At 45.0% G+C, this 13,063-nt stretch overlaps 1 protein-coding gene across 1 annotated transcript; it reads left to right on the forward strand.

Moving 5' to 3' along the window:
* Positions 1–959: 959 nt before the first annotated feature.
* Positions 960–11,541, forward strand: NICOL1 (NELL2 interacting cell ontogeny regulator 1). The gene is made up of 3 exons (XM_068404131.1): positions 960–1,107; positions 7,795–7,883; positions 11,360–11,541. The coding sequence occupies exons 1-3, from the start codon at positions 975–977 to the stop codon at positions 11,423–11,425; spliced, it is 288 nt and encodes a 95-aa protein (XP_068260232.1). The 5' UTR covers positions 960–974; the 3' UTR covers positions 11,426–11,541.
* The last annotated feature ends 1,522 nt before the right edge of the window (positions 11,542–13,063 follow it).

Raw genomic sequence — 13,063 nt, forward strand, 5'->3', positions numbered from 1 at the left:
GAAGGCTTGATTTCGGCAGGTCCTTACAGAGATCTCCTATCCAGGAGGGCTCATGCTTGAGCTTTGTCAGGACACAGCCTATTAGCAAAATACCAGATCAAGAGCTAAGCTTGAAGAAAGCATCCTTAAACTTCTGCGGTGTGTAGGTTTTGGCTGGGCCGTTATCACGGATACCTAGTGTGACGCTGTGCAGGATCTATATTTCTGGTTGGTTTGTGTGCCAACATTGCTGTTGTCCACAAGGCTTCGTTTTCAGTGTAGGTAAACAAAGCTCATAATGGAGTCTGCCAGGGTGCCATCAGCAGGCCCTGGATCTTTGTTTTTCCAAGCGAACTTCTGAGTTTTCATCTCATTTGAACCTCCTGGAACAAAATGTCACTTTAAAGGAGTTACAGCTAAAGCAAGGGATGGAAGCTGCATATTTCAGCACAGTCCCTTTGGGATTAAAAGCAAAAAATGCAAAAATTGCCTAAGACCCTCTCATGTGGGTGGCAGCAGGCAGCATTCGCCAAGGAGAGGACATGGCCTTCAAGAGCAGAGGCAGAGGAGGAATACAGCAGCGACCATCCACCACATTGTGGTCCCTTTAAATCTTCTTCTCCACTTGGCAGCTCCGATTTTTCAGTGTTGCTATAGCAAATTTCCATGGCAATGACCCTAATCAGGGAAGGGGGGATGCAGGGGGGACGCATGCTCAGAGGGGCTGCTGGAACCTCGCCTGCTCGCTACAGCTGCTCCAAGGCTCTGGCACACAAGCGAAGAGAAAGATCAGGTACTTGGCAAACTGGTCCTTGGGGTGCATCGCAAGCCCGTGGCATGTCACTGCAGTGATGTGTGCGTGTGGGTTTGCATGTATGTGTGGGACTGTGCTTATCACGTCTCCTCCGCTCCATTGTGGGGAGCGTGCTGGGAGCAAACTGCTGATTTTCTTTATTTCTCCTTGTTTCAGGCAGGGAAGAAAGCTTGAATTATTGATGAGAGTAATGGCGTTGCCGTCTGTCTGGAGCGTGATGCGTGTGGCGATCCCGTTCGTCTCGGTGGTTGGCCTGCTAAGCATGAGGCTTGTGGGGGCCAGCCAGGACTCTGGGAGTGTCATTCCTGCAGAAAGTAGGTACCTGCCATGCCGCACTCATGCCCTCCCGCTGCACTGTGTCCTGCTTGGTTTCCTCCACTTAACCCACAGCAGCCACGCAGACCTTCAGCTCCAGGGGGAGTTGCACTGCCTGATTAGTGAGGGAGTTAACGATGAATTTGTAACGTGTCAGCAAAGCACATGAAAACAGCGCTTGTAAAAACAGCAAGCAAGCAAAGGATTAGTAGTTATTCAGGAAAAAATACTAACAATGTTATAATTTTAATTAGAGCTTGTTTTAAAGTTCTTTGTCTGTCGGTCTTTTAGATCTGCTTCTTGAGAGTTTCGTTTCCAGATTTGCCACGATATATACGAAGTCTGGATATTGTTAGAAGGGAAATTGTGTTTATTTCTGCAGGGCGTTACATTTTGCTTATTTTAGTATTTGATTAGAACAATAGCTCAAGTTCAACTCTCTTGTAACTACTATAGATTGACACAGGGAACATTGACCCAAACATTGACCCTCTGTAAAGCATACAGAGATTTCTGAAATCCTGCTGCTGTTCTGCAAACTTAAAAAATAAATAAATATGACAGACTGGCCTGAGCACACCGTGGAGCTGGGAGCTCTTGGATTTGGATCACAGCTCTATATTAGCTTCCTCTGTCATTTTGAGCAAGTCTCTAGTTAAACTTTCTCAGGTCCAAAATGAGGCAATAGTTCAAAGCTATTAGGGGATGGAGTCAATGTTCTCGGGGTGTTTTGGTGACAGCAAGTGGGAAGTAGCCACTCATTAGAAACTTAAAATATCCTCTGGGAGAAAAAAGAAAGGAAGATAATTGCATACAAACCAATCTCTAGTTCTTAGTCATGGTTACTTTGTGTCACAGCTATCTTCTTACATGACTACACAAATATTTAACACAAGACCTGATTTAGTCACTGCATTTTATTCTCCTATAATTCCATTACTAGTTTTCAAATACGCCCATGTATATTTGTCTCTACAGGACTTAAATGCTGAATTCCCTTCTTTTTCTATTCTCTTCTTTTTTTATTAGTGCTAGGTTTTGTTCTGTTCTAAAACAGACATCAAGTCTGTTTTATGTGTTTGTTTTCTAAGCATGCATTAATTTAATAAGTTTTGTGGCTAGTAGTCCATTTTGTGTCCTCAAGGAGAAAATCATGCTTGAAAAACAAATTATATGTGCCCTTTGTGTGTCTATGTTAGCAGAGGCAACTCAACACATTTTTGGGAAAAAGTATATGGCGATTCCTTGTTCTGCTAGTGTAGTGGGAACTCCCATTTTATCTGTAGAACAAAACTCTTGTCCAGGGTCTCTGACCCCAATCTCAAGGAGTTATCTCATGGTTTTGATGTCCTGTTGCCAGGGTACTGAGTCCCCTGAAGAGCCCTTGAGAAAGATTTATTGTCTTGTCTTACTCTTGCACATGAAAGCAAGGAGTGAAGGGCAGGTCAGTGTTTCTGTGGCCAGTGTTTCTGCAGAGACATGCTGCTCTGTCCTGAGTAACGGAGGCTGGTAGCATTGCTACGAATGCATAATGGTACTTATGTCTGAGGCCAGGCCAGGAGGAAGACTCTCAGCTGATCATGAATTGTAAATTATTTTGTGCTGCTGCAGAGACAGAGTTTTAAAGCAACAAGGAACCCGGGATGCTCCTCATCAGCCACTTGTTGAGAGTGCTGCATAGCTGCTAAGTGCTCCAGGTACTTTTCTTTGTCCATCATGGCTCTTCCTGATAGTTAATTTGTGGAACTCCTCCCTTAGGACACTGTGGATGCTAAAAGCTTGCATGGGGTTGCAGAACTGATTGGGTAAATTCGAGGAAAAAAAACATCGAAAGGGCTGTTAGATACAGCAGGAGTTCTTCTGGCTCAGGAGCTGCCTCAGCATATTCCTGAGGCCTGGGAGGCTCTTTGGGGACACATCCCTCCATACATGCCTTGTTCTTATGCTCTTTCAGGGGCATCCATTGTTGGCCATGAAGGTCACATCTATAACCCCATGATGTGCCCTGGCATGGGGACATGACTGTGCTAGTAACCTGCTAGGATGGTCCCTGGCACACTTCTGTCCATGACAGGATGCCATTTGCCTATCTGCAAGACAGAGTTTACTGTTCTAGAGATGAGCTGTCCCATGACAGCTCTCTCAAAGCTTGGGAATGCTCCTAGACACACTTAATGTACTACAAGAGATGTAACTCATGGGAGACAGAACACTGGGCCAGGCAGACCTTTGATGTGATCTAGTACAGACATTCCTGGATCTTTTCCTGCTTGATGTCAGCTCCACTGGCTACTTCTCATCAAGGAGTTGATCCTGCTGGGCACTGACCCGTTTTGGGTGCAGTGCTACTGCCAGCACGTGAGCACACCTTCCCTGTTGCTGGTGCTTAAGTCCATACTGTCAGCGCAGGTAAAATGGTGGCTGTGTGATCCTGGAGGCTCTAGTACATGTTCTTGACAGGGATATATGATGTACATGGACCATACTAAGTGTCCTTCTGCAGGGCAGACCAGTGCGGTGCTCAATGCTTTTCTTTGTTCCCAGGTGTGCGACATGGGACTGGGAACACGCCTTTAGCAGGAACAATCCCTCATTGGGATTGAACAGCACTACAGCTTCTCTCTTTCTCACTTGGTGGGAGAAATGTGTCCCTCCTGCAGCACCACGAGCAGGAGAGGGGCAGGAATGCTCTCGTGCGAGTGTGGGAGGTGCAGGAGCCACAAGAGTGAGTCAGAGTTCAGCGTTGCAGAGAGATCCTGCCTTGTGTGTGGCACCGATATCTGGCTTGGGATACCATCACCTGCTCCCCACTTGGCATACTTTCTGCCAACCAGAGAGCCAGGCCCAGCTTTTTATGAATAATGCTAATTAGCAGGGATTAATCATGTCCTTATACTTTATACACAGCGCTTTGCATATGCAAAAGCTCTTCAAGTATGAAGTGGTGTTACTAATGTTTGTGGATTATTTTCTTTAAAGTTCAGTGCAATCCACTAAAAAAATTTAAGCAATTTCCCCAACCTCCCATGGCATTTATAGCCCAGATCACCCACTGTGAAAGCTGGAATGTGGAATTTGAAGAACAGAAGCTGGTCAGTCTGTTTTCGTTAGCCAAGGTGCATGAAATACAAAGAGTAAACGCCTTGTGCATGCGAGGGAAAGTAAATTAGACTTCCACAGTGCTTTCAGTTCCAGTTTTTCACCAAGAAGAAGCCAAGAAGCATATTTTAAGCTCTCCTCCCCCACTTCTCCCCAAACACACAGAGACACATACAGTCTTCATGCTGACAGGACCCATTTAAAGAGTTATAGCTGACTCTTGATAATTCTCATTATGTTAATCCACAAACCTGTTAAGTCTCCCTATGAATGATAGGCTGTTCCCAGCTGTCAGCAAGGAATTAATAGCACTCTGCTGTACTTTGCTATGATGTGACTTAAGGTTTGGTTTTACGATTGCTTTAAGCTGATGTAAGCCTATGCTGCCTCTGCCCTTCTCCCCACAACCTGGCCTCCTGTCCTTGCCCTATTTCTTGTTGTAGCCTCTGAACCTGGGCATTCAAGATCTGATCTGGAGAAAAAAAAATCATCAATCCAGCTGACCAAGCAACTGCACAGTCACTCCTGCTGCGAGCAAAAGGTGTGGGAACATGTAGCCAAGGACAGAAAGCAGGGTGGGATTGTTCCTATTTGCAACAGCACATATTTAGATTTATTCAAAACCTTTGTGAAAATAGGCCCTTAGACATCATTACTTTGGGGAAATGTCCACAGGCATCCTATTGCGAGCATGAAGAGAGATTAAGTCCAGCTATATAGGCCAGCTTACCAGCCCAGCTCTTCAGTCTGGAAAGGAGACACTGAGGCAGGGAATGATGGAGAGTAGCAAAGTCATAAGTGGGACAAAGATGGTGAATATTTAATAACTGTGTCTTCCAGCACAAAAATTAGAGGCAGGAAATGAAAGCAGCAGACAGGAACGGTATTTTGTTCACACAGTGAATAGCTGAGCTGTGGAACTCATTGCCACAGGATGCTGTAGATGTTGAAAGTTTACATGGACTCAGGAAGCAACAGGGCCAGTTAATGTGAGAAAAATTCGTGGAGGGCTTATCAGATGTAGAAAGACCATCCAGACTCAGGATATCCTCCAGCCTCTTGGTAGGCTAGAAGAACATTGCTAGAGGGTTATTCTTATATCTTCCTTAAGTACCTGCTATCAGCTACTGTGAGGGTCTGGCTAGTATAATAGATTAAAAGCCTGGCTAGAGTTAGGACGTGGGCAGCTCTGCTGGCAAAAATCCGACTGTAGCTATAGGCTTTCCAGGTAGTGGGGTACTGCCCCTATTTTATCTGGGGAACTGCATTCATGTTGCTCTGTGCTAGTGCAAGATGCTTGACAGAGAGAACAGCACTGCCCTCGTTCAGTCCCCAAAGCGCTGAGCAGATGTGTGCTCTGCAGGGCTGCATGGGTGGAAGAGTTTACAGCCAGCCACCTCCCCAGCTGCTCATCACCTCCTCCCAGGTACAGCTGTCCTCTCATCTGCCAGTAGTGCTGCTTCAGTGAGTCCTCTCTGCACTGCAGTAAGTCAAAATGTTGCGTCCCATCCTGGGATATTGCTGGTTGGAGGAATCACACGAACTCTCCCACTGCCAGCACTGCAGGGCTGCTAGCTCCCAGCAGGCAGGGATGCTAACCTGACCCAGAGACAGCTGTGCCTGGAGAAGGACCCACCCCCAAGGAGGACAGCCCAGGAAACTATATTAGAGAGTGAATATCCCATTATGTCGTGAGACTGGCTGCATCTGCTCTGTGGCTTTGAAGAGCAGTGCCATGTTAGGAGCTTTGCATGTGCTGATCCAGGACACATAGAGCTGCACAGGCACGCATCCTCATTGCCACCACTGTTTTCCTGCAGAAGCTGCTTTGATGCCAGGGCAGCTGCTTTCACAGGGGTGGCAGAAGTGAACTAACCACTTGGCATGGTTGTGCTGTTCAACTAGTACCTCCCTGTCCACACAGGAGCACTTGACTGCCATAAATACCAGTGAATGATCCCACAGAGCCATGGCCTTCATGAGGGCCTGGAAAGACTTCCTGGGTGGCAGGTGGTGACTGACAATGGAATTCATGGCTCTCCTCAAAGGTGCTTTCTCCACACTGCCAGAGCAGGAGACATTCGTTTTATGATCCGAAGGTTGTTTTTTCTCCATCAAGTTCTGATTTTGAGGACACTTTAGTGATAAGCACTTCAGGGTATGCAGCACTTCACCAAGGCAGAGCCAGGGCAGGGTGCTTTTTGAGAAGGCCACAGCAAGGGGAGGGAGCAGGCCATGGTACCAAGTGAATGATGGGTTTGCTGACAGCAGACTGGGGATGCAGGTTCTTTCTAAGGGCTCTGCTCCATGATCTGAAGTGAAAACAATTAAATAACTGAAATACTGAAAACAGGAGGGGCTTCAGTGTCTTTAAAATGTGCTCAAAACCATCCTGTCACTACTCCTCTCAGGCCTGGAGAGAGAGTCTTTGTGAGTGATGCTGTTCTTATAGAGGTGGGGACTTTGCATCTCCCCGCATCCCTTGATCCCTGGGTCTCCCTGAGATGTCAGCTGTGTGGAGAGGAAATGGAGGAGGATGGGTGGGAGAGAAACACCTCCTGAACAGGTCAAAGCCCCTAAGAGGCTTGCTGGGGACCAAGAAGCACTCTGGCTGCTCCCTTCCATCAGGGCCAACTCAGAAGTGCGTGTTGGGTGCAGGGTGCAAGGCGCGGGGTGCTGCAGTGCTGCACGGCAGCCCTCCGGCTCCGGGCAACTCCCCAGCTATTTCAGCAGCAGCATTGCACCCTCTTTGCTTTGTCAGAGCAGCACAAGTAGACAAGGATTTCAGTACCCCCTCAACATGGGGGCTCTGTGTTCAATGTACAATGTCCTCTCTCCCCATTCCCCCTGCATCTCCTCCAGTATCTGCAATTCCTTCTTCTGAAAACCCACACTTCATTAGCTCTGTGACTGCATGAAAGGGCCTGAGCTTAGTGCAGGGTGGATCCTGGCAGAGCAGAAATGCCTAGGTCCAGAAGTGGGCCATTTTAGTTATTGTCAGGTCCCTTCCTTCTCCTCTTCTCTGCCTTTTCCCTGCCCTGCCCCTCTGTGCATGCACACTGGCACCAGCTGCAGAGCCAGTGGGATGCTTTGCATTCCTGGCAGAGAAAAAACACAGCAGCAGGTGAACGGAAGCAAATACAGATCTGGCACTGTCCCTTGCCAAGCTGCTCTGTAAGAGCTCCTGTAAAAACAGACCTGCCTGGCTGATTTCTGAACCACTGCAAACTGCTATTTTCAGTGTATCAGTTGAGAATTAACCCATGTCTGAGAAGTTTTGAGGGTTTCCATTTTAAGGGGAGAGGTTGGAGGCCGAAGGCACACAGCACCAGGCAGCATCAACCCTGGGCTATGTTCAGAAAGGCACCCACAGCAAAACGCTCTTGTGTTTTTGCTGGTCCTTAACACATTTACACAAGGACAGATACAGCCCTGTCCACAGGCAGCCCTAACTCTGTACGCATGGAGGTGTGGGTGCCTGGTAAAAAGGGGTTTTCTCCTGGCATTGCAAGGTCTCTGACTCTCTGTGCTGCCACACTCCAAATTTCATGCTGTGACAGTGATGTCTTCTTCTGTACTTTTTCCAGGTCGCCCCTGTGTTGACTGCCATGCGTTTGAGTTCATGCAGAGGGCGTTGCAGGATTTAAAGAAGACAGCGTATAATCTAGACACACGGGTATGTGTTTCTATAGAAATGCTTTTACTCAGCCTTTATCTCCAAGCGGCCAGGTCTGCCTGTCTGTGTACAGCAGACATGACATCTCTGCTGACTCACTTCTATTTCAGCAAATAGGATTGTACCAAGTACAGATTATTTTTCACAGGCTGGAGAGGTTCATTAAAGATCAGCTAGTCAGACTTCTTGCATAACAGGCTAAAGAATTACCCCCGACAGTCCCTGCATCAAATAGAGAAGGAAAGAAGAAGTATGAAGGGAGAGAAGAACAAGAAAGATGATTTACTCTTTATCTCACAACATTGCTTCTGATCTGTGGACTGACTGTTCACTGGGCAGGAGCGGAAAGTGAACTGGAGAGCAAGAAGGTGGCAGGCAGGGCTGGCAGAGAAGAAAGGGAAGCGCATCTATTCCTTGCTCATGGATCGATACTCTGTGAAAAAGGGGGAAGCACATTCGCTCAGGTAGTTATCACAGCACACGGCATTTTGCAACTTCACATGCTGGTCTTGTGCTGCAGAGGTCTCAATGGACAAAAAATGAGGGTGTGTTAAATGTCCTGATTTTAGCAATGCATACATATGTGGGTTCAGAAATATGCACAAACACTGACTGGGGTAGGACTTATCACAGTGGCTCCCACGCTGTCTGTAGTTTGCAAGAGCCAGGAGGTCTCCCACCTCTAATAAAGCCCCCCTCATGTATGGCTTGTCCTACCTCTCCTTCCCTAACAGCTCCATTAACACTGGCAACATGACAGTAAAGCAACTTGTGGGGAATGAAACCAGTTTGCAGCCGCATCTCCCAGTTCCTTTAGGTGCCCACCCAGTGCCTGTGGCTGGTACTGTCTCTGTTGGTAGTTGAGAAGGGCTCCTTGTTCCTCTAAAGTCACACTCCACTGAAATTGGCATTCACAGCAGAGTCAATCAAAGAGATGTAAATCAATTATGTGTCTCAAACTATAACACAGAAGAGCAATTGTGTTGCTCTGCCTTTGGTTTCCTGTGACCTTGGGCAATCATGTAGGGCCCTGCACAACAAGGGTTGGAGTGACTTTAGCTTTCTTGAGCTATCAATAGCAAACTGATTAGGGCAGAGCTCCGAGTGCAGTATGGGTTACATTGCAAAAATTTCCCATGCACTAGCGTAATACTAAATAACTGTTCAGTGTCAGACTGTGAATAGAGGGGCTTTACCTCCAGCAGCTGTGCTGGGCTGTTCTGGTATATAGTGGGGTTTCACAAACGTAACCAGTTTGTATATCTTGGAACATCACTCACCCTTTGACAGCTATCAGAGTTTAATACTACTAGTAAAGAAAGGGTATATTACTGTCCATCTTTTCCAGCCTTTGGATTGAGACTCCAAAGGCCTTTCTGGAAGAGATGCTTTAGTTAAACACAAATTATTGAATGATGCAGAGATACTAAAGTGAAATGCAGTGGCCAGGTCCGTACAAACGGCACGCTGTGGCCTTCTATTCTCTGAAAGGTACAGCCTCCATATCCTTACTTAAGCACTGGTGCTTGGCTCATGCTAACCAACTATAATTTCTCAAGTTTTACACACAAATAACTTAATTCAACAACTCCTGCATCTTGAAAGTTGTTGTTACAAGGGCAAGCCCCATGCAGGACTATTCCTATCAGGGACTTCATAAGCCAATGCCAACAGGCCCGCAATTAATTTTTGTAACTAATGCTTCTCTTTCGTAGTGTTTCAGTTTACAATTGAGTGCTCCCAGAGCTGCTCTTCCTGCCCGTAAATAGTCATGAGTGATGCCTAGGCAGGGTCTGCGGTAACAGCGACAGCTTGTTGGCATTACGGTGAAATCCAATAAGCCTGTTTGATGTTAAGATGATTCTATGATTTCTATTGGGCTCCTGACAATGAGAGCATTCACTCATCCAGGATTGCATTGTACAAGCGAGGAGCAGTGTTTAATAACGCCTGCCATTGCACTAAGCTGATAAGTGAAAGCAGACAGGGAAAGTGAACAAGTCCTCTTTAATGCAAAGGTGGATGTCAAAAGTGTGAGTTGAAAAGGATAGAAGGCTGTGGAGGGGAGGGAAAAGCTGTTCTGACACAGCCTCTCCCTGCAAATGCTTGCAGTCTGAGAACAAGAAATGGGTAGTAGAGAGTTGGAACTGCTGGGGAGACAGAGGTATTGCTGGCCAAGCAAGGCAGAGCTTGGTGGAGCTGGTCCCCCGGTAGAATTGCCCAGCTCCTCCTTTGGAAACTGTGTGTCTTTGTTAATTAGCCCTTTGCTGTTTCTAATTTGTCACCACGCATCATGTCAGAGGAACACCAGCAGGCTGAAGACCTTGTTGTTCCACAGAGCTTTTAGATAATTTGTTAACAAGTGGTTTTCAACCTATAATGTTTTTTTTCCAGTGCAGATGGGAAAGCCGTTCATGGTGTATTTTAAGACTGGTAACTTTTTTTACCCCTCAAGAAACTCTTCAAAGTCAGTCCACAAACTACTTAAGGGGCCACAGACCACAGGGTGAAAACCGCAAGATAGGCTCAGGAAGAAGTTTCTCTTCAGTCACAATTGCACTTGCTAATGAGAGTTGCTTGCACCAACAATTTTATTTTGAGTCTTACAAGAGACTCGGCTTTGGAAATGATGGTGCCATTTGAGAGGTTCAGCCTTTGTTTCTCAAAGAGTGAGACTAGGACCCACAAAAGATTTAAGTTATTTGATCACAATTACATAAATGATACTTAAATATCTTTGAGGATCTGAAGTTAATTTTTTTTCCTGGATACAGAGGAAAAAAGTTTGGAAATGCTTTTCCACTAAGATGCTCCAAAAAAAAAGAGCAAGTAATTTTAACTGATGTCTATAGAGAATGGTTTTTAAGCTTTTGGTGGGGTTTTGGGGACATGGCTCCAAGTACAGTTGATAATAAGGCAACTGTCAGTAAATTAACTCAGGTTAAAATGGGAGCCACAAACTCAAGTCTAGATCTGCCCTGAAAGATTATGAGTTTCAGACAACAAGGTTGGACTGACAGCTGGATTGAACTCAGTTATTCTAGAGAAACAGCAGTGTAACTGAGAGCACCACTGGCTCCTCAGCACACGCTATCTGGTGCAATTAAATTATACGGTACTGAAGACATCGTCAACAGGAAGCCATCAATCACTGCGAAGGAATTAAGAGCAGTACAGTTGAAAGTGGAATTTTGCTCAGCATTTATAAAGGACACTTTAGTAATTTTGACAGCCTACTCCCCAGAAGTTAACTGTGAAAATGACAACATTTAAACTATAAAAATACTCTCCAAGCATCTCAGTTCTGAATATACTTATTTCATTATTTTTTCTGGATGAAAACCAGCACTAATAACTGTGATTTTTGACTCAGCAAAGCACCTTGACTATAGCTGTGTGGAGGGATTAGGTCTAATCAATTATATACTCTTTTAAAGTGATATATTCAGTTCTTTGATTTCACCTTTTTTTTGCAGACAGAAACCCTCCTCCTGAGAGCGGAAAAGAGAGGCCTGTGTGATTGCTTTCATGCAGTACACTGAAATGAGCACGGGGATTTGACCATTGGACATTTATTCATTTTTAAAATGCTGTTCAATAAATTACAGGAAGATACAGAGTGCAAGTTGTGCCACACCTCAAGAAAAACAATTTTTATCGGAACAGGTACAGCTCAGTTAGATCATTTTTGCTTTGATGTGTTTTATCATTGCTGTATGCGATATTGCATCTGCTGAAATGTCAACAGAAGAAACAGTGCCAAAGCCTCGCTCGTGGTTTTTATGTAAAGATAACATCTCGCTTTTCTGGTATTTCAAGCCAAAAATTGTCCTTGGACTCTCAGGCCAGCCCCTCAGCACATGTGAATTGCCGTAGATCTGTGAAAGTCAGCGGAGTAGAATTCTTTAATGTATTTATGGCAGAATGTATCCCTAACATGAAAAGGAAGCTACTTTGCAGTGATGCATAGCTAAACATTTGCAAACAAGCCATCATGGCTTTATATAGAAATTAATAGTTGTCACTGACTGCTTGGCAGTCCAAGGAAGGTATTTATTCCCAATTGTATCAATAGTCCAGTGCACAGCAAACACAGTAATCTGTACCACGATTTTAATTTCTTCAGAGCACACAGTAGCTGTGATCTTTTTTGGAGAGATTTATTAAGTATCTAATGTGATCAGTAACATTTGTAATCACATGAATACTGCCTGGCAATTGAACTGATGGCGTCTGCCAAAATCTTCTGGAGAAGTGTCTTTCATTAAGCAAATCACATACTGGATTGAACCACTCAAACTGGCCTCTACAGAGAGTTTTGGCCGAGAGCCTACAAAATGCCTGCATGCCCAGGAGTCTCCTGCAAACTGTATTTTGAGAAATATTTAAGTTCTAACAAAATGGTCCATAACTCTTGCATGGATTTTACACTCCATAGTGGTGGGTTACAGTGCTGATACTATTAATATTCCTGCTGCAGGAACAAAAGAGAACAAAACAATTTAGGCAGTGTAGCAGTAGTAGTAGATGACAAGATTGTGCCTTGTTACTCTTTGGAAAAGACTAGCAAATCCTTTCTCATTGTTTTCCTTTTTTCCTTTGTTTTGGGGGAGGAGAGCAGAAAATGGCCCCAGTGGAAAGTTCTTGTAGATAATAATAGATTTTTCATAGGGCTTGAGATATCATCCCCAAAGCATAATTAATAGAGATTTGTATATCAGCTAGAGCATCTATGTCCAGGCTAGAAACTTTTATACAAACAAGAGTATGGGAGCAGTATCAACAGCAGTGGTTTTCAAAGTCGTTTTACCAATTCTTGTTAATATGTCTATCTTCCCATAAGTGACTGATATTTTGCTGTCAGGCTGCTCAATAAGTTATGATGGTAGCTATCTGTATGGTTCCAAACTTCGTCGCTCCCATTTTATCTACCACAGTAGGCACAGGGAAATAGGGAACTGTGACCCACTGCCAACTTAGTATTTTGTGTGCAGTCATACTCAGTAACACAAAGGAGTCTATTACCATATACTCTGCCAAAGTTGTTTGAAAGGCATGTGGTTCTCAGCAAGGAAAATCTTCCTTGCACCTGCATCTCAAGTAGGAAATTTGCTTTGTCCTTTGTAGTATTCTAGAAAAACCCTTTATAGGTCATCAGGACCCAGTTTGTACAAAGGAGA

This window comes from Nyctibius grandis, chromosome 6 (genome assembly GCF_013368605.1).
Source record: "Nyctibius grandis isolate bNycGra1 chromosome 6, bNycGra1.pri, whole genome shotgun sequence".
Taxonomy (NCBI): Eukaryota; Metazoa; Chordata; class Aves; order Nyctibiiformes; family Nyctibiidae; genus Nyctibius; species Nyctibius grandis.

Bases quoted from the DNA above. Each gene is read 5' to 3' on its own strand.
- NICOL1 (XM_068404131.1), top strand. From the start codon at position 975: ATGAGAGTAATGGCGTTGCCGTCTGTCTGGAGCGTGATGCGTGTGGCG. The intron at 1,108-7,794 runs GTAGGTACCTGC...TACTTTTTCCAG, and splicing joins GAGTGTCATTCCTGCAGAAA to GTCGCCCCTGTGTTGACTGC. The intron at 7,884-11,359 runs GTATGTGTTTCT...TTTTTTTTGCAG, and splicing joins CGTATAATCTAGACACACGG to ACAGAAACCCTCCTCCTGAG.